At 43.4% G+C, this 20,900-nt stretch overlaps 1 protein-coding gene across 4 annotated transcripts in view; it reads right to left on the minus strand.

Moving 5' to 3' along the window:
* Positions 1 to 230: 230 nt before the first annotated feature.
* MDM4 (MDM4 regulator of p53) overlaps positions 231 to 20,900 on the minus strand; it is a 34,133-nt gene continuing 13,463 nt past the window's right edge. Inside the window, exons 4-11 of one of the 4 annotated variants that reach the window (XM_073320261.2) lie at positions 18,248 to 18,381; positions 15,787 to 15,836; positions 12,271 to 12,338; positions 11,392 to 11,491; positions 9,788 to 9,948; positions 9,006 to 9,143; positions 8,353 to 8,433; positions 231 to 6,480 (exon numbers count right to left, since the gene is read on the minus strand). In XM_073320261.2, the coding sequence (XP_073176362.1) occupies positions 5,920 to 6,480; positions 8,353 to 8,433; positions 9,006 to 9,143; positions 9,788 to 9,948; positions 11,392 to 11,491; positions 12,271 to 12,338; positions 15,787 to 15,836; positions 18,248 to 18,381 (1,293 nt within the window). In that variant the 3' untranslated portion in view covers positions 231 to 5,919. Of the gene's footprint in view, positions 6,481 to 8,352; positions 8,434 to 9,005; positions 9,144 to 9,787; positions 9,949 to 11,391; positions 11,492 to 12,270; positions 12,339 to 15,786; positions 15,837 to 18,247; positions 18,382 to 20,900 lie in introns of those variants that run through there. The other 3 variants (XM_073320262.2, XM_073320264.1, XM_073320263.1) reach the window with 3 other exon arrangements.

Here is a 20,900-nt window from a genome sequence, read left to right on the forward strand (position 1 = left end):
TACCAAAATGGTACTCTGTACCATACAAGGCAATAGAAAGTCTCAGGGTACTTTTTCTATACTTTGCTCTAGTCCAGTCCAATTGTTTCCAAGATCTTCTCATTCAGTCTCCTACAGTCACAAGCAAATAAGTTACTCATATGAAAGAGGGTCTTGAGCTGCAGAGGATTTCCTATTGATCTGTTAAGCTGCACATGTACACACACAAAGTGAAATAAATAAGGTTGCTATACTGGTAACAAAGGTTTTATTTAAGCTTTGCCGAAACACAGTACAAATTAAAAACTAAACCTTCTAAGTTACCCTATCACAAGATTTCAAATGTCAATTATATTTTGCATGGGAAACAAACAAGTCATGAATTTACTCCAATCAAAGCATTGTAAAATAGTGCAAATATAAATAGAAGTATTTTGGTGAGCTTTATGATACAAGTAGGGAGCATGTATTCCATAGATATTTCACTTTTCCTGGATGAAAATATATTTAGGTGCAAAACAGGGGAAGGGTGCTTAGGGGATTTAGTAAGAAATTACCTTTTGTGGAAGGGAATTGGTCTTTCTATTGTTATTCAAGAGCATAAAACATTTCTGCTACCTACACAATATTTCAGACATCTTCAAGCGCTTTCTCAGATAGGTACACAGGGGTGTTGGAAGGATTCCTGCTTGCACAGCACCTTAGCTCTTATAGCACTTTATTAAGTATTATTACAGGGTGATCAGACAGCAAATGTGAAAAATCAGGACAGCGGGTGGAGGGTAATAGATGCCTACATAAGAAAAAGCCCGAAATATCAGGACTGACCCTGTAAAATCAGGACTTCTGGTCACCCTATATTATTAGAGAGAAAGGTCATCACAAATAATTTGTAAACTGTCTGAATACAAAGAGTTAAGAATGAACGAGGAAGCTGCCACCTTGAAAGCTGAATGACCATTTGGGACACAGGGGATGTATGGAAGCAGGAGTCATTTTCAAAGCAGCTGTGTTATTTTAAAATGTATTAACAGTCGTTTAACATGCGTAACATTCACCAATTATCTTTTAGTAACAGGACCTCAGGCAACTGTACTGCTTCTCATACGTTCAGCTGTCCTCCCTGGCCGACCCTTTCCAACCTGGGCTCCAAAAGGGGGCACCGCTATAAACAGTCAGAATTTCAGAGATGTGGAGTAGCTCACAACTGACGCTCAAGTGAACAAGAGATCCAGGTGTTCAGCCGCTCCGAAAAATCAGGGCACTGAATTAAGGTGCCTAATTCTGGATTTAGGTGGTTAACTTTCTGGTGCCTGTATTAGCTTCCCATCTGTAAAATGCTGACTTCATTTGTAACGCGCATTGAGATCTACAGATCAAAAGAGCTATACAAGAGCTAGGTATTTTATTGAAATACTTTGGGTCCTGTCTCTGCAACTAAGGCATGAGAACATACTTCCTGTTGGGAAATGTCAGTAAAACGGCAGCTCTGATTGAATTAGGGCTTGTCTATACAGAAAGGTTGTACCACTCTAACTATTAAGACATATAGCTGTACAACCCTCTTAGGCCTTGTCTACATGGCCACTTTACAGCGCTGAAACTTTCTCGCTCAGGGGTGTGAAAAGACACCTCCCTGAGCGCTGCAAGTTTCAGCGCTGTAACGTGGCAGTGTAGACAGTGCCCCAGCGCTGGGAGCCGTGGTAGCTACTCCCCTCGTGGGGGTGGTTTCTTCTCTCTCCCAGCGCTGGTGCTGCGGCAGCACTTTGACGTTGGTAGTGAAGATGTACCCCTAGTGTGGACACCGTTACACTGGTGTAAGCATCTATGGGAAGGGGAATAAGCTACATCGGACTACGGTACCTTTATACCGGTATACCTGCATCGACACGAGGCATTACACCAGTATAACTATTTCAGGGGGGAAAAAATCATATCCTTAAGCAAGATAGTTATACTGGTAAGAAAAAGAAGCTGATGCTTCTGAAATACCACTTTTATATCTGCTACATAATAAAAATAAATCTCCAAGCTGTCTAATGTTCATTGTGGCTTTCCTTTGACACAAGGGGATTTCCGCTTAGACTCCTTATAACTCTTAGCCACTGAGTAGAGGCAAGTATCTCAAGCTTTGTATATATTACACATCTTCATAGGGTTTCAGTAAGGATATTATATCCCCACCTGACCCAATACATTGTACTTTCAGGCTTTTTTGATCAACATGGACTACACACTTCACAACATGTTGGGTCTGAAAACTATTCAAACAGAACTCTTAACAAAATGCACTTTTTTCAAGGCACCCGGGCAAACAAAATTCACAGTGTCCAGATGTGCTTTCAAGTTTACGTCCAAGCATCCACCTTGCCGAGCGCACAAACATCGAAAGAAAGGAAGGCAGCTAGCTGGTAACCAACAGTTCCCACTTCTATACGATTGTAAGGAAACCCTGCTGAATCTTCAACGGCCCAAAGGAAGGCAAAGGTGCGTCAGCTTCATTTTAGTGACCCTTCAGCAAGACAGTAACAAGTGTGCTTCAGATATGGGGCCAGAACCCCCAACGGTGTAAGTCAGCATAACGCCACTGACTTCACTAGAGCTATGCTGATTTACACCAGTCGGTGATCTGGCCTGTTTGCAAAACAATATTGTGAAACTGCAATTTGGTGCACTGCAGCTTAACTTGTGATTTAAAAACAAAACTCATTCCATTTATACATGTACAGCAAACAAAAACAGACGCAGTAATCATCACACAGTAAAACAACATCAAGTCAATACAGCGGCAGAATCACCAACAGGTTTGGTGTGCTTTTGGCAGTGATAGCTCTGATCCCACACATCCCATCTCCTCCAATGTCCCTACAGAAGAAGAATAAGCTCAACGTGGTTTTGGTGCTGCTGGGTTTTGTGACCTTCCCTGGCAGATGCAGACGCACGGCTGGCTTGTTACGAATGGGTTGAACACATGGTAAAGACTGGGTTTTTGACTTGAGAGGGAGTGAAAAAAGGAAGGAAAAAGTTGCTTTGCGAACCACCTGAAAGAGTATCAAGTATTTAGTGGCCTGGAATGGTTCCCATTTCTGCTTAGACTTGCTCACTCATAGCTCCCAATGCACTGCTAGTCAGCTAGTACATCCAGGACTGGCGCTGTGCTGGTCAGTCTATGCCAAGTAGAAGCACTTTCTAACTAAAAGCCACAAATCAACAGCGAGAGAGGAAAAGCCTGGATTATAACCATGGAAAAGAGATCCGTTCCCCTCTCCTCCTCCCAAGGTCAAGATTAAACCAGAGGAGAGCCACTGCCCTCTCTGCATACAACATAGCTAAGAGGGTACTGATCAATCAATGCTATATATTCTCTCTTCCCTTCCCATTTGAAACTTTGGAGATAGAGCTGCTTCAGCAGCAGTGTGCTAAGCGCTGCTCTAAGGAACCTTGTGGGGGGCCTGTACCTGCTTTGTCTCTCTACCAGGGAGATGAAGGGAGTTAGAGAGACTACAATAAAAATACTATATCAAAAAGGAATGTCGCTAGAGAGGAAACTACAGTTCTTTGTGAATATGTAAAGCCTCCCGCAGCTCTTCAGGCCCAGTTGAACTGTACACCCTCAGGAACTCTGGGCAATAAGGCTATGATGTACAGCACAAGCTGCAATGACTGGCAGTGATGGTTCAGAAGGGGGAGGCAAAATCTTCCCCAAACCACATGCTAGAGACAGGGCAGTCTAGGTGACCCAAGTAATAGGAATCCCCACCCAACTTGCACTGGATAGACACTTTACAGCAGAAGGCAGGTATGTGGATCTTAACAGTTAGAGGGTAAACACCTGCTAGATCAAATAATCCACCTCTTTGGAGGAGAGCATAGTCTTCACAGCAGAAGACGCAGCCCTTCAATGTGTATTCTATGGACACAGAACTATGGCTTCCCAGTGTATTGAGACGCTACACCAAATGCACATTTCTTGGTATTTAAAACAGAGAAGTGACAGAGTCCACCCTAGAGTTATTTTAAACAGGCCTGGACAAAGCCTTGGATAACAGATTGTTGAGAGCAAACCTGTGATGGCCAAGGAGTGCTGGGCTAAATGGGACCTAAGAGGTGTTGGCCATCTTTATTTTTCTAGATTTTTATTTATTTAAAATAAGTAGGAAATAAAACAAAGGTGCCAAAAGGAGTGTGTGTTTTGAGGAGGGATGGGGGTAAGTAAATTCACTCCACATAGTGAGCTGTATTTGTGGCTCTGGCTCTGCAGGAGAGAAGGGAAAGTGCAGCAGGAGAAGGGCTATATACCTGCTTTACAGCCAACTGATATGCATAGATCTATTGGGGAATGATCTAACCTGAAGGAGACCCTGCACTTGGTAAGATCGTGTGCTTCCATAGCACAGTCTCTTCCCTTTGCATCCTGCAGATGCCTCTGCACATGGTCCGAGGTCTGTGCTGCACAGTGATTCTCTACCTGCCCAGTGGAAGTTACTCAAACCCTAAGGGGTCCCCAGGGTAGCTGTGGCTGCAGGCGGGAGTCTCCGGTAGTTTGGGTCCAGTGGAATGTGAATGACCCTGTTCCCCTACAGATCCCCCAGGCTTGAGGACAGGCACCCCACAGCCATCTCCATGTGGGCAAACCCTGACCAACCTCCACAAGGGACAATAGAGGATGCTCTCCATGAGGCAGTCTTCACAGATTTCCAACCCCTGGAGCTCCTTCCTGCAGATGGGGGTTGAGAAAGATCTGGGCAGATACTAGGATGTGCTCTTTAAGAAAGAATTTAACAACAGTTTAAAACTACAAATTCTAGCTGAGTTCTAACGGCCGATGGACCCTCTATTGCACTGTGCAGATAAGAATACCGCAGAAGGATTCTGAGAAGCGTTAAAACCTGTAAGAAACTACATCAAATTTAAGAGGGTCCAAATGTGACCAACACCACACAACAGATACTAAGGTGGCATACTAAGACGACCTTATTTTTCAAAATTGCACATTAGTAAATCTCTCCAGCACTTTAAATAGAGACATTTCTCAAATGATCAGCCAGCTTAAAAAAGGCAGGTATGCAGTTAAAACAGCTGTTGGTGTGAGGAGCTAATTATGAGCATTAGAATGCTCACATGTACACGCACAACTGTTGCAAGCGCACACCTCACCTAAGGCCCAAATCCTCAGCTGGTGTCAATTAGCATGGAGTTGACTGAGCTATGCCGATTGACAGCAGCCAAGGAACTGGCCCCCCAACTCTATATCTTAATTAAAAGGGATCCAGTAAGAAAGCAAGACATGACACCTTGCTGTTGCATGATTGCTAAATCATACAGGGTGGTTTACATATTGATTAAACGCTGGGGAGGTTTGTTTTTCATTAAGGATTTTGGAGAGTCTCTCATCCTGATCTTACAAAATACTGCAGAGAGTCAGAAGTCTTGTAACCCCCGTTTACCATTACTCTTCTGAGAACTAATCCTTGGAGAATTCAGCCTACATACATGTACACACAGACACACGCTCTTCCCGCCCTGTGTTTTCTATTTTGAGGCACTGCACAGAGTTTAGCTTACTGCAGAGCATACAACCAACCAGAGTTACATACTTATTCATTAACCATCTGGCTTCTGTAAGGATCAGTTATGAAAACAAGACCATCCGGGTGAAATCATCATCTCTAGACCTTGGAAAGAAAAGGATTTAGAAATTCTAAAATCCAGGGCAGATCAGTCAGGCCCCAGCAACGTAAACTGACACTAAAAACTGAACATTGTTTAATTTCATTACTGGGATTCCGCAACTTCCTTTGTCAGTTTGGGACCCCTGTTCTTTAGCTGAGTTACGTGGTTAGCCTCCCTTGCAGCACCATAGACACCAACGTAAACCTTGTGGCAGCTGTCCCCTGACAAGCGACCATTTAAATCCCTGAAGCACCTTGCAGCAGCATGCTATCCCATGAAGATTCTGATCACCATCTGGATCTGTTTCTTGCACACTGGACATGGCAATCTCCCTTTCTTCAACATTTTTGCACATTTGAAGCAAGCCACTAGGTGAGCAGACCTTCCATGGACAATATTCCCATCCCGCGGCCTCTTCTGGCATAGAAGGCAGGGATTCAACAAATTTTTTATATTCTCTTGGCATTCTACTTTTTCCTCCTTTTTGTGTTCACCAAAATGCATCTGTGGCTCCTGGTCCTTGCCCTTGCATTCTTCTGCCAAACCCAGGGACTCCATGGAGCTGCCAGGGTCTACATGTGACTCGCATTCCTCTGTGTACAGATCTTTGGGTCGGCAAACTGGAGCAGACACGGTCCTTCTGCAGTCTGGGACATCGATTCCCTCATCATCCTTTTTGCCTTGAATAGTATCAATGGTGGACAGAGAGAGAGAATGAGCTAGTTTGGGGCAATCAGAGTACCAGTCCTTCCGTAAGGCCCAACAGCGGTAACAGTACCGTTTGACTGGAGAGTTAAACTTCTTGCATTTGGTGCATTGCCAGCAGTCCTGAAGAATGAACGGAGTAGACAAAAACAAGAGCAAGTCAGTGCATTCTTGCTAAGACTGCTTTCCTTTATGTGCGGGAAGCAGCAAAGAAGAGTCATCAAAAATGGCAGTGTGTCAAGGCTCCCGGATGCATGATACACAGTGGCAACTTAGAGAGCCTAAGAAACATTTCACCGTGCTCATAACACCTACAGACTCACGCCCTCTGCTTAAGAGTTTACTTTGTCTTTTCCCACCTCTCAACTTTCATGTCTTTGGAGGAAAGTAAAGTTCTCATTCTGTGCAGTTTATTGAAATTTAAGTGCCCCACTCTAAATTCAAGGGTAAATAGCTCCTTGAATTGGTTAGAAGTGTATTTCTCAGAATCATTAATTATTTAGCATCTACTGGATCTACACAATTGATAGTGGCTTACTTGATTACCCTATATTCCAAGGGCAATGGCTACTCAAGTTTAGAGCTATAATTCTGCTGTCCTATGCCAGGGACAATCAGATTTGTCAAGCCAGCACAGTCTAGAAAAGTGTGCTCAAAATTTTTTTGGCTCTGCCAGCTGCAAGGAACAGTGTGACATATTTTTTTTTGACATACAGCAAAACCCTCAAAAGAGAGCCTGCAAGGACTGGGGAAAAAAGAGCACAGATGATAGAACATAGATCTGGTGTCAGTTAAGATACACTAGGAAGGATGCCTCTTGGAGAAGAGTCAAAAGGTACAATTCTTTTCCACATTGTTCAGAAACCGAAGGGCGAAATGCGGAAGAAGGCTGGATCTGTAGTTCAAGTGCTAAGTAGGCTGTGGGTGACCCAGGTTCAATTACTGCTCCACCACAAACACCTTTTGTCACCCTGCACAAGTCACTTCATCCCTCTCTGCCTCAGGTCCCCATCTGTAACATGGTGATAACAGCATTGCCCTACCTTCATGGGATGTAGAGGATAAATACACTAAAGATGGTGAGGCACCCAGATGCTACTGTGACAGGAGCCATGTGTGTAACTAAAACAGATTAGAGTGACAATTGGATTCTCTCTCCATCCTGGGGACCACCTTGAAGCAACCAGCAGTTTAGTAGCTGGTTTGGAGCTCTCAGGATACACTGGAACTCTGATTGGAATACAGAATATTTCAGCAGCATGTTTTCTGATATGACTAACTCTGATCTGGCTATTTCCCTGGCTACCGGGGGCTTAGTTTATACTTCTGAATTTTCATCAAGGATAATATCCCAGATTTCCTTTCAGACTGCAATACAGACTTGGCCCTAGAACAGTGTGCAAACACATCCATATTTACATTTTTCATCTCTCATAACAAAACCAGGTTTTTTTTTTTTCATTCTAATTAATTTAGTGCTGGCTTGACAGCGCCAGACACTGAGGGCCCGATTCCCATTTACACAATTCTGGCTGCGTAAAGAGGCCGTAGCATAACACAGAAGAAAGCCCTGAATCATCTAGCCAGGGAACAGCTACAGCACAGGCAGGTGCAAACTCTTCCACACTGCCCAGCAACACTGCCTAAACCTGCATGCGAAGGGACTGTTCTGTTGTGAGTGGTGTGTTCCGTCTCCATGGCCCATTCAATGCTTGACTACTCTTCAGGCTGCCAACAAGGGGACCATTTTGTGCCAATCCTGGTGTCAGTATTTAAACCGACACCTTTTCAAAGCAAACTGGACTGAGAGACACCCCTAAACTTCATACAGGTGACCAAGCAAAGGGAATGTACTTTTTTGCTACAGAGCACTTATCATGGCTTTTGAAAGGGATATAGTAAACATTCTCCTAGCACAACAAATAGTGTACATTTTAGTCAGACAAGCTGGCACAGCACACTCAGAGCATGGGATGCTGAGCTAAAGATGAATACCTCAGAGGCAGCTTCTACATCTGTGTCGTCACTTAGGCACTGAGAATCCTCGAGGTCATCAGTACACGTAACCTCAATCAACTAGGAAGAGTAAATAAGTTATTAGAATTGTATGCAAAACTCACTAATGACTTTTCTAAAAATGTATTTGTGGATTTTTCTTCATCCTTCAAACATGCATGTGGGTAACTTTACTCATGTGACCGGTCCTGCTGATCATCGACAAAGTTTGCAGGATCAGGCCTAAACCATTAAACTGACTGTGCACAAAGTTTTCGCAAAAAAGCACAAGAAAAATATTTTTCAGTGCTGAATCTTAAAGTAATGGCTCTAGTAATGGTAGAGAAAAAATTCAGAAGTGTGATTTTCAGCTGATTGTGTGCCTTCAAAAATGACATCAATGGGTCAAAACGAGCAGAGATGTAGGACTCCCAACAGCTGATAGCTTCTGAGAAAAATGGTTCTAATGGACATCCCATCAAGAGACTATTGAGGGGGGTTCCTTTACTAAGGAAGGCTTACAAAGTTGGCTGGTCATTGGACTGACTGTTCCCAATACAGAAGCAGAGCAGGAGAAGAGAAATGAATGGCAAAGGTTTGCAACATAAATTAGATCAGCTAACACAGCCGTACTGTGTATCACTAGGAGATACCTTTTTCTCACTCTCTTTCCCCACTTCTTCACAGTCCACCGTCTCCACTTTGACAGCAACATTGAATTGATCAGACGCAGATTCATTGAGGAACCACAAGTCATCAGTAGTATCTGAAACAATGGCAGTGTCTATGTCCTAGTAGAAAGGAGATGGGGAAAAATATGCATGTATTGGGATATTAGTGATTCAACAGGTGTGGGTATACGGAACTCCAGTGCTCTCAACAGGAGAGAGGGGGCATAACTGCAGCCCTAATGCATGCTCTCCTCTTCTTTTATACCAGACTTCTCCCCACTCAAACTCTCTCAGTGACTCTTGGGGTGACAAGCAATGCAGTAGAACACGCTGAAAAATGGAGACACATTTTCAGAAGTGTCCATTTTCTGACCAGCTCTACAATTCAGTCCCCTTGTTAACAGTTGACACAGGCTAGCCAGCATGCTACATATATCTTCATTATATATTAGTGACTTTTATCCCAAAGGATCCCAATGACCTTCACAGAATATATGCACACGGCACCACTGAAATACAGTCAACACTTTGGCATGGAGAAGAAAACATTGGGGAGCGGGGACATTTTGTCCAGACATACCAAAGCAAACCTTGCATTCATGAAAAGACTTTTAACTGGGTAGATAGAAGGGAGAAGTTGCAGGTCTTGGACAGACTCTGAACTGTGGGGAAAAAAATGACTACAGGAATATTTACTTGACCCACACAAGAGTGGATAGGAAGAGAATACACTGCATTTTTAGCTGTTTAAAGTATCCATTTACCTGGTTGGTTTGTATGTCTGTTGACCCGTTACTTCTGGACTTGTAGTTGTTTCTCAGATTTCCTAAAAACCACCATGGAAGGCCAGCTACATCCCACTCCTCAAATACCAGATCCAGTTTGGGCTTCTTGCTTTTTGAGAGGTTTTCTATTAAGTCTTTGTCTGCAAAAGCCAAGTAGAATCTAGGTCATGACAGGCATATGCAGCTTGTGGCACCAGCAAAGCAGAACCATCCAAGTCTAATACATTGTGTATTACAGAATCTTTAATTCCATACCTTTCTGCCTGAGCTAGGTTAACAAGCCCTTGGCTGTATTTATTACAGCATCACACTGGCATGTTGCACCTCCTGTACTTTTGGATGCTCACGTTGCTTAGCAGAGCAGTCATGTGCATTATTTACAGGTTGCGCATATGTGCACACGGACACGGAGTACAGCCCTGTTGATTCCCTTGACCATCCCCTTGAACACCACCACTACACTGCAGATTCGAAGTGACACTCCCTACAGGGACATGCTTGTGAAACCTGGTGCACAAATAAAACTCATACAATACACTGGGGACAAATTCAGCTTTCGATAAACTGGGCACACTGACACTTAAACTGATGAGTTAGATCTGGTCACACCAGGTTTGGATTTGGCCCCAGTTTCCAGCAATGAGTGCTCCTTGATTCCATGAGAAGGCTCCCAGCCAGAAACTCTTCAAAATGAAGGCAATCTGTCAGTCTTCTCACTCCTTGTCTCACTTTAGCCCACAGAATTCAACCTTTGTTCCCAAACACATGGGGGCCTCATTTCCAAAGAACTTTCACTCCAGCTCTTTATTCAGGCCTGCCGTTTTGAAGGCACAGACAAGGACCACCTCTACGTGCAATCAGGTAAATATCTACCCATCCTCATTTGGACTAACTAATAATCGAGCCTGCGAACAGAGGAGCCAGTTTTTGAACATCAGACCCTTTGATATCAGGGTGGAGTTGGGAGTAATGAGCAAAAAGGAAACAAACCCTCCATATCCCATAATACGCATGCCACTGAACTAGCAAGAAAGCCCCAAGAGACATTAAAACAAATTTCAAGAGAGGAATTTTCTAGTTATGAGGATGGATGAAAAATACAGCAAAACTTAACACTATTGTTATTCAGTTCTCTGATAGGGTTGCGGGTACTGACTGCAGACAGCTCGGTCTGTATTCCAATTAATTAGAAGACAAAGTCCCCATGGAAGATAAATTGATACAAATATAATTTCAGCATTTAAAATACCCCTCTAAGATTTTTGGTGGCGTTGCTTAGTGATAGATGTCCTGTTTGGTGTTAACCTGCCATTTCCTCCAAGTGTTTGTTTATTTATGAGGCCAAGTATCCGGGCTAAAAAGCGTGTACATTATGCAATACCTACGGCAGATATTTATGGTTCTCTAAATCTTTGCACATAAAATCATGACTTTGGAAGATTACTTTCCACAATAGGATTTTTATTACTCTCCCAGCATCCTACTCTGATCGGCTTCTCCCATCCAGAGCACCATGTGCAGTATTCACAAATGTGTAGGTGGGCTTGTGCTTGCCCCTCAATGTGGAAACAACCTGCACTCACCTTCGTAGTTTCCATAGTTGAGCTGTGAGGTAGACAAAGCAGGAGCACCACTTTTGTCCTCTATTCCCTCAGTGTCAGAGCTTCTCCCTGTGCTAGTCTGCTTGAAGGAAGGCAGAAAAGACAGCCATTAATCCATCAGAGCTTATAGGGACAAGGGGATGTAGCACTTCCACTCTGAGTCACCAGCTGCAGTGCAACACCAAGGAGTTCCATAGAAGAATAAAAGTTTTTTGAGCACAACACACAGTATTAACCTTTCCAGAAGGCTGCTATGGATTTATTATCAGCACACGAGGAGTACTTTCAACCCAGGAAAAATCTCAAGATTGGCAAGAAACCAAAAGTTGCCATCTTTAATGCAGTAATATTGTGATATTCATCCCCCACCACCCCCACACTCCAGACTGCATAGGCACTTCCCATACCAAACTGTATTATTCCCCATGTATATGCCCAAAACAAGTTAGGACTAGACAAAGATTTTTCCCAGGTTTTCAGATTCTGCCTGGAAGCTTTCGAAAATGATCCCACTGAGCAAAACCAGTTTACGCTTTTAGGAAGTTCAATCTGTTGTTTGAAGAATGGGAGAAACAAAACAACACACACACACTCACAAAAAAAATCCAAACACAGTGCAAGCCGGAGGGACTGAGGACAGGAAGTGTTACATCCCAGAGAAACGCGCCCAGAGAATGGAACTCTGTTATGAAGAGAACAGAGAAGGGTCACTCTGTCCCTGGTCTGTGGACTCCCAAGAACTTTTAAGGAAGGCGAAGACCTACCAGTCAAGCAGTAAAAAGTTCTGGCAGTCCACCATGCACAGGTACAGAGAAGGGGCCGCTCTGTACAACAAAAGAAACCACCAGGCAGTGGGTTTACCTTCAGCTGGTCTTGGCTTGGATTATCGACGCTCTGATCCTTTGCGAGAGCAAGAGTCTGTGCAGCATCTATATGGCAAGTAAAACAAAAGAAAAAACCTTCCCTGGTAATAACCATTCTCACAACACAGAGGGCCCTCAGCAAGCAACCAACGAGCCAGGCTTGGCAGACAGGTGTGTAGCACTTTACAGAAGAAAGGATTCTAGTTGCTTAGGCAGCTGGCCAATTCCCAGATGGCTATTACAGGGGGACTGCTTATTTCTTTGTTCTTATTATGAGGGCACTGGACTAGGGAGTAGGAAGTGTCTGTGGCCACTGGGAGACCTTACACCTCATTGCAGGTAAGAATCCTAACACCCCGCACATGGCCTGCCCTCCCTCTGCAAGCTGCCAGGTTGTAGGCAGGGAAGCTCAATGCAGCAGCAGAGGTGGTGACTCCAGCATGGAGCCTAGAGCAGCTCCCTGCTGAAAAACAAGGCCACGAGGGAAATGCCTGACGGATACACTCTCTGTCACTGGCCACAGAGACTAGCTGTGGGGAGATGTCATTTTGAAGAAAGAAGAAACCAGACCAAATAGGGGAAGGTCCACATCCTGGCAGACTCCTCCCTCGGTATTCACAGTCAGTGTACATGTCCTCAATACAACTTAATGCAGACAAATACACAGGCCCCAAAGGTTAATCAAAACTCCCCCGCCCCCCAAAAACCTTACAGTCTAAGCTAAAAGCCAAAGCAACCAGGTTAACAAAAATGATTGTAACTAAACCGAAGACCCGTATTTTAGAAAAGACTAAATGAGCAGAATGGCTCATAGGGACCGCTCCCGCTCCCTTTTAATTCCATGGCAACGCTGACTTCTAGGAGAGCAGGACTGGGTTTCTATGCCTGTTGTACTTCACAACACAAACAGGAAGACACAGTGAAGTGCAGTTACAGATAGAAAAGTGACTGTAAAACGACACTGCTGGATCCCATATTCTCTCCCACTCACGTCCCTATCAAATATACTCTATTTACAAGCCCATGGTTGATTTTTCTAATGCCCAACAAAGCAAATCTGAAAATCCAGCCATTTTCTTCTGCCTCTTCCATCATCATCAGCAGTAAAGATTCTGAAATGAGAGATTAGCTGATGTTGCCTGAAGCAAAAGAGACTTCAACTCACTCATCCATATTTGCTTTGGCTCCACAGTGTTAGAAGAGGAAGAATGGCTTTATGATGAAGTCTAACTCTGTCTGAACATATTATATATAGAACACACTATTCTTACAATGGTTGAAAAAACACCTTTCATACTGGAAAATGTCTCTGCCAACATAAATAAAAACACTGAATGTAAAATTTAAAGAAAGCAGATAGCCTAAAGTAGATGTTGTATGACTCAGGCTGAATACGGAGATCTACTGATGAAAAGTACTACATGACAGCTAGGTGTTATTAAGGAGATATGTTCTTATCCCACAGTCACTTTTCCTTCTATAAGTGCACTTTATAGAAGTGGCCTCAATAATTTGCAGAGTGAGGCACTGAGAATCAGAAATCTGGCCAGTGAATATTGTTTGCTGTCCCCGAACATGAAGTATGAGAGACTATGAAGTATGACAGGCAATGGAATCCTATTTCCAGTTGCCTTGTTCTAAGAAAAAATTAAATAAATCCACAAGCATCCTTCCTAGACACTTGTGAATTCACGACTGGGTGTACAAAATAAGGGATCTGTCTGCCAAGCTTGTTTCGTTTTGTTCCCCCCCCTCACACACACACACACACTGGTATAACTTGGTGACCTACTCTCTTAAGGAACATTATTTCCTTTGGCAAGTTTAAAAATAGTTACACCATGACTGGAATGAACAAATGCAAGCTCACCCACACAAACACGCACATACACACCTCTAGCAGAGGGGAGGTTGCTAGCAGGAGAAAATGTTTCCCTAGGGTTCTTTACTTTCCACATATGCTGCTTGTGAGTAAGCCAGGGAATCACCACCATAGAAAGTAGCACTCACACAGTTATTCTGCAGATACAGGTAGGTGGTTAGACAAGACAGTGCTCAGGCAGGTTCTCCATTACAGACAGGAATGGGTGATCTCCAGAAGCACTGATGCACACTAACCAGGTCTGAAAAGCGGAAAACTACACAGCATTTGGCCACAGTTTCTGAAATGGCCTCTAAATTTGCATGCACCACTACTTGTTAATGCAAAAAATAGACTAGGCCCCTCTGAAAACTGTGTCATGGGTATTAAACTGCTTAGAGCCTTAGGAAGTATGGCATGTGACCTCACAATTCTAACAATGCACCTTGCTCACGATTCACATGCTTGCTATTTCAGTATGACAGGTTTCAGAGTAACAGCTGTGTTAGTCTGTATTCGCAAAAAGAAAAGAAGTACTTGTGGCACCTTAGAGACTAACCAATTTATTTGAGCATAAGCTTTCGTGAGCTACAGCTCACTTCATCGGATGCATACTGTGGAAAGTGTAGAAGATCTTTTTAAATACACACAAAGCATGAAAAAATACCTCCTCCCACCCCACTCTCCTGCTGGTAATAGCTTATCTAAAGTGATCACTCTCCATAAGAGAGTGATCACTTTAGATAAGCTATTACCAGCAGGAGAGTGGGGTGGGAGGAGGTATTTTTTCATGCTTTGTGTGTATTTAAAAAGATCTTCTACACTTTCCACAGTATGCATCCGATGAAGTGAGCTGTAGCTCACGAAAGCTTATGCTCAAATAAATTGGTTAGTCTCTAAGGTGCCACAAGTACTCCTTTTATTTCAGTATGAATTCTCTACTGAGTAGACGCTAACAGCTGTACTAATTGAATGGTAGATTGTGACATGCGGGAAAACAAACACAAGGGACTAGGTTAACAACAACAACATTTGTTTCAACTTGTGACTGAATTTCTTTTTATGTGGATGGATTTGACAGCTTTCCCCATGAGCTGACAGAGTAACTGTGATGTTGAGCGGGTAAGTCAGGTATTCAGACCTCTGACACTGGACTGGATTATTTAAGGGAATAGGTCATCATGTCAGATTTCCAACACCTCTATGCGTAGTCCTAACTAAGATCACAATGTATAGACGCAAGCAATAGTCAGGAGCCAGGTGGAGATCACTCAACATTTTGTAGCTTAGCAAAGGTTGAGAGATGAGCAAAGGTTTCAGTGGGGTATTTTTAGCCAAGCCAGTTCACTCACACCTAGCATTTAACCCTGTCAGTTTCCAGGATGTGCCTCTGGATGTAAACTGTCTTCTACTTTTTGAGGTGTAGCTCCAGCCATACACTGGCAAGTCAGGCAAAGGGCTAATTGGTTTTCAACCACGTGAACTGTTTGCAGACACACATGTGACTTGAATGTATTCTCAGAGTGTGTCCCCACAAAGCCTCCACAAGCAGTTTTCCACTCCAGGAACATTTCTCTTTCCTACATATCATTACTTACCCAAATTACATTAACATTGTACTGAATGCACTTGGCTGTACTAGGACAAACCTACCTGTAATAGTAACAGAAGTCAGGTTCCTTTTCAGCATGTCATAAACTGGGCTGCAAGAAAAAGAGGACTCGTGAGTGCAACCACAGCAAAAAATATGATAGCCTTTCCTCATCACTACATTGTTCTCCCAGTTGCCCCATGCCTCCTAACATCCTCTCCATTCCAGCCACTATGCAACAGCAGAAAGCAGCAAGAACCTCCTTGCTCGCAGCCAGTGCAGCTCTCTAAATGAGCAATACTGGCCAGGGGAAGGCACGGTAAGGGAAGTACTGAAACAACTTCTCCTAAGGTAACTCTTATGAACCGTAATTTAAAGGTGCCCCCCTCTGGCAGAGCTCCCAAGGTGGGGAAAACATTACGAGCCCAGATTCACCCATGGTATACAGCAGGCCTTCATCTGATATAATATATATCATCTGATATAATCACTGTGAAAAAACACACTGCCTTTTCCCCTCCCCTAGCCACTTCTCCCCTTTAGGAGACTGTTGGAGTTATCTGAAAGATAACCTCTTCTTGGCCATTTGTTTTCATATCAAGATATTGGTCTTTTGAATTCAAGAGTTCTCGCTTAAGCAGTTGTAATCTATCAACCCCAGTAGTAGTCTGCTGTCTTACATCAGTCATTTTGCTAGCACAGAAATTGAGACACTCTATACCTCACAGGTGTACCCTGTAATCCTCATATTCCTCATTGATATATAAATTGTAATACTGCATATAAAAGCATGCCATTTGAGGTATCAGGAGAAAGAACAATGACTTTCAGCAGATCATAACCCATCTCAATATGTATTTCATTAGTGCATATGAAGTTATGAGATTGTGTTGTATGGTGTCACTAAAACATGCTGTAAATTGGGGAATCAGCAGCTCCCCAGAGACAACAGCAAGGAAAAGTAACCAACCCCCGGGCGGGTTTCGAACAACCATCAACAGCCATTGTCCAGCAAGGGAGCTACAATGCAATGACTCATTTGCACAAGGCGACACCAGGCCAATTGCTCAACCTCGCCTGGTGACTCAGCAATGCCCCCAGACATGCCTGGACTTGTGTTCTCCAAGCACATGGACTTAGGGTATGTCTACACTGGAAACTTCAAAGTGCTGCTGCGGGAACGCTCCCACGGCAGCGATTTGAAGTGCGATTGTGGTTGCGTGCAAGCGCTGGGAGAGAGCTCTCCCAGTGCTCCTGGTAATCCACTTTCACGAGGAGATTAGCTCCCAGTGCTCTCAGCCTGTCTACACTGGCACTTTAAAGCGCTCAAACTTGCTGCACTCAGGGGGGTGATCTTTCACACCCCTGAGCCAGCACATTAGAGCGCTATAAAATGTAAGTGTAGACATACCCTAAGGTATAAAACAGAACATAGTGGCCACATGCGTCACCTTTTCTCCTCCCTCCCACCTATGCTGCAACTAGCAACAAGGACACTGAGAAGACTGAAGATGCTAACAGAGGAGATTGGCCCAGGTTTCAAGGGTGAAACCTGCATACTATGAACTGCAATATCCAGTGGGGTGAGAAAAACTGCTTAATCTAGATGTTGCCCAGTCTAACAGGGTTGAGAGTTTAGACTGCATGCTTATATTTTGGTAACTAACTCTGATGTTTTGCCTATCACTTATAACGTATCTCTTTTGTAGTAAATAAACTTGTGTTACTGTTTATCTTTACCAGTAAGTTTGCCTAAAGTATTTGGTAAATCTGCTCAGATTTACAAAGGCTGGTATATATCCACTTTCCATGGATGAAGTGGTGAACCAATTAAATTTGCACAGTTCGTCTTGAGCAGTGCAAGACAGTATATTCCTGAGGTACAAGGCTGGGAGCTGGGGGATTTGGCTCGTGCCCTTCTCTGTTTGATTCAGGAGAGGCTCTGCGAGCATTCATCCAATCTAGCTAGGTGTGGGGTTGCACCCCGGGGATCCCGTCACAGAAATGAATTCATGCCACAAGTTTAGCATTAGGCCTTCAAAAGGTCAGAGATGCTGGGCTGGCAAAGAACAGGCAAAGCCTTTGACAAAACACACAAATATCTCTGCAAACGAACAAGCACGGCAAAGTAAAGTTTCCCTTCAGTAAAATCCTGAGATTGTGACCATGAAACTTGAGCCCTCTCCCCTACATCCAGAGAAGCGGAAGATATCGCCTCCACAGCAATCCAAGCCCCTGCTGAACTGAGAAACAAGGGACTGGGAATTACAGAAGTTAGAGCCAGAAAGACCTGTTACACCAACTAGTCCACCACCCAGACAGTGCAGAATTGTTCCTTACAATCAAATTCAGGCATGCCAAATGACACTCAAGAGCACTAACAATACGCTGGTGGACCATCGAGGTCCTATCTACATCACAGAAAGGAACAATGTTGTAGCTGGGTCCCCTGCCTCAGCAATACGTAATTACGGTGAACCATCCCCCACAGTGAGCACATTGCAAAGCTGCATCTCTTCCTACCTTGGATCTTTCACAGAGAAGCTCTCCAGTCCCAGCAATTCTCCCAGCTGATCCCCTCCACAATACACCATGTGCTGCTGCCGCTTATCATATAGCTGCCTCACCATTATATACTGTCCCAGATAATGCATGACCTGTGGGTATGTAAGATAGTATTAGTTACATCTGCAGTTGAACAGATTTAATAATTTTATTAAGACAATGTTGAAATAAGAAATGGTACAGAGTTCAAGCACAGAAGTTTCTGGTTGTCAGGGGATAAGGTACAGATTATCAAGGGGTGTAAAATTCGATTTAGGAGCTGGTGGAGCAAGGATTACATAATAATTTGCAATCTCCCCGACTGGGGGTAAAAGTTTAACCGGTCAGAGTACAGACATTGAGATATGGGGTAAGTTATCCACACAACAGCTATGTTCTGTATGCCGAGTATAGTGAGTGGATATGATGGTGGGGATGGGTCTACCCTCATTTGGTGGGATTTAATGTTCAGTGGGTTTATGGTTCCAGTTCAGACGGTCCGATGGGGAAAGCCTCTCAGTCTCTTTTCCACAGTGGGTGTACAATGTCGTACCGGCTCACTCCCTAAACCAGCAAGGACTCCAGGGCTTTGTGTTCCATTTCCTTCTCCCACTTTACACTTCCTTTAGCTGACGTGACACGGTGCCAGTGAAGAACCACCTCTTTATCTAGGACAGACGTCACCCTTCTACAGAGCTTTCCATCCATACATCTCAAGCACTGGAGATACTGACACTTCTACAAATGAGGAAACCGAGGCACAGAGAGGTGATGTGACAATGCGACAATGTGACACAGACAGTGAGTCAGTGGTAGAGACAGGACTTCAATCCAGGTTTCCCAAATCCCAGTAAACCACTAGGCTACACTTGTTCTATGTATCAGGGTATACTTTGGTTATTATCTGAGCCAGGTTCATGATCCAAGCAGGTTTTTTTAAAAAAAAGTTTGGCCACAGTCTCTTGGCAAGTTCTACTGAGGAGAGGCCCTTCTGAATGTTTCAGGAAATACAATCTATAAAACACAAGTAAAGATCACATTCTATTCCCCATTTTCCCTCTGCACCATCAAAATCTCTAATGAGATGGTGCCACAGAGTTTCCCAAAATGAGATGCTGTTTTCTGCACTAGATAAAAACCAATATTCCGGTAACTTCAAGTACAGTTTATTTGGCTCTGGCATTTAATCAAAGCACTAGGTCCCATGTGATCCATCAAAAAAGGGAAGTGTAGTCTTGGCCAAATTACAAGAACTCCAACTTCAGTATTGAATTAAATGGAAAGATTTTACCTACTGCCTTGCCTTCATTAATCCCAGCCACTTAAAGTGTCAGCAAACAAAACAGAAACCTCTTTGCAGTCTCAGATTACAGCAGGGACCACGACAAGGTTGAAGTTATTTATAATCTATGCAAAGGCTCCTTCTCAGCCAAATGGAACCCAGCTGGATGGGTCAAAGGCTCAGCCAACATCCTACACGGTAACAACAGCTATTCAGAAGGACCCTAAGATTGTTCTCTAGTGGCAATGCAGCAGACCCATGCTACAGAGTTGGTACTTCTCTGTAACCACCAAAGTGTGTCTTCAACTGTCCTCTCTCCAAAGTGGGAGGGCAAGAAAATATGGTGACAACATGAAGGAAGGCTGAAGTTAAGTGGGAGAAGACCACTTGCTTGGCACAGGTAGAGAGCAAAGATCACAGATGCAAGGTGCTTTGCATTAGAACCACACAGAAGTGTGGGGAGAAAATGATTTCTCTGCTATAGAAAATGTCCCTTGAGGACTAAGGCCACAGAACTGGTGACAAAGAGGATATTTAGGTGAACTCACATCAGACTCCAAGAGGTAAACAGCTAATTGTTTATGCATAACACAAGCAGGACTAGACACCTGACTAGAAGCAAAAGAGGGCTCACCTGAACAAAGATAAATGCAACCGAAGAACTTGCTAACAGTACTTCTATTCACTCAAAAGGACTGACTACTGTGTACTGAAGCTGGCTGCATTTAATATTGAAACACCCCTCCCCCCCCATTCAAAGCATTCAACTTGTTTTTGCAAAAAAATTTAGACTCTAAATAAGTTGTTTAAATGCATAAGAGTTTAAAATAAGTCACACAGCTCTGCGGGAGTATGTGACACATTCATAATGAAAAACGGCCGCATTTAATTCTTTGCTGACAGGATACCCCTGTAAATCACAGACAGTGTCATTTTTTAAATCTTGTATACATTTTGCATTTTAATCTTAAATGAATTCACAGCGTCTTAGGTTTAGCTGACAAGACCTTTCAAAAGAAACTTAAGAGAAAATATCAACTGAAGTACAATTTAAGAACTTTCAAGCAATGAATGATGATAAAACAATTGCAAAGCATTTCTGACAATCTCACAAGAGTGCAGCTATCCATTACATCTCTCCTAATGCTGTTTCTGGATTCTCAAGATATATAATAATTTAAATTCATATTTTGCACTCTTATAGGGATTCCATTAGAGGATCTCAAAGCACTTTGACCCAGAAGCACAAAGGTATTAAGGCACCTAACTCCCATTCATTTCAATAGGAATTAGGAGCCTAAATACTTTTGAGGATCTGAGCCATTATGCTCACAAAAGTCTCCATATCCC

Source organism: Lepidochelys kempii, chromosome 21, assembly GCF_965140285.1.
Source record: "Lepidochelys kempii isolate rLepKem1 chromosome 21, rLepKem1.hap1, whole genome shotgun sequence".
NCBI classification, from domain to species: domain Eukaryota; kingdom Metazoa; phylum Chordata; order Testudines; family Cheloniidae; genus Lepidochelys; species Lepidochelys kempii.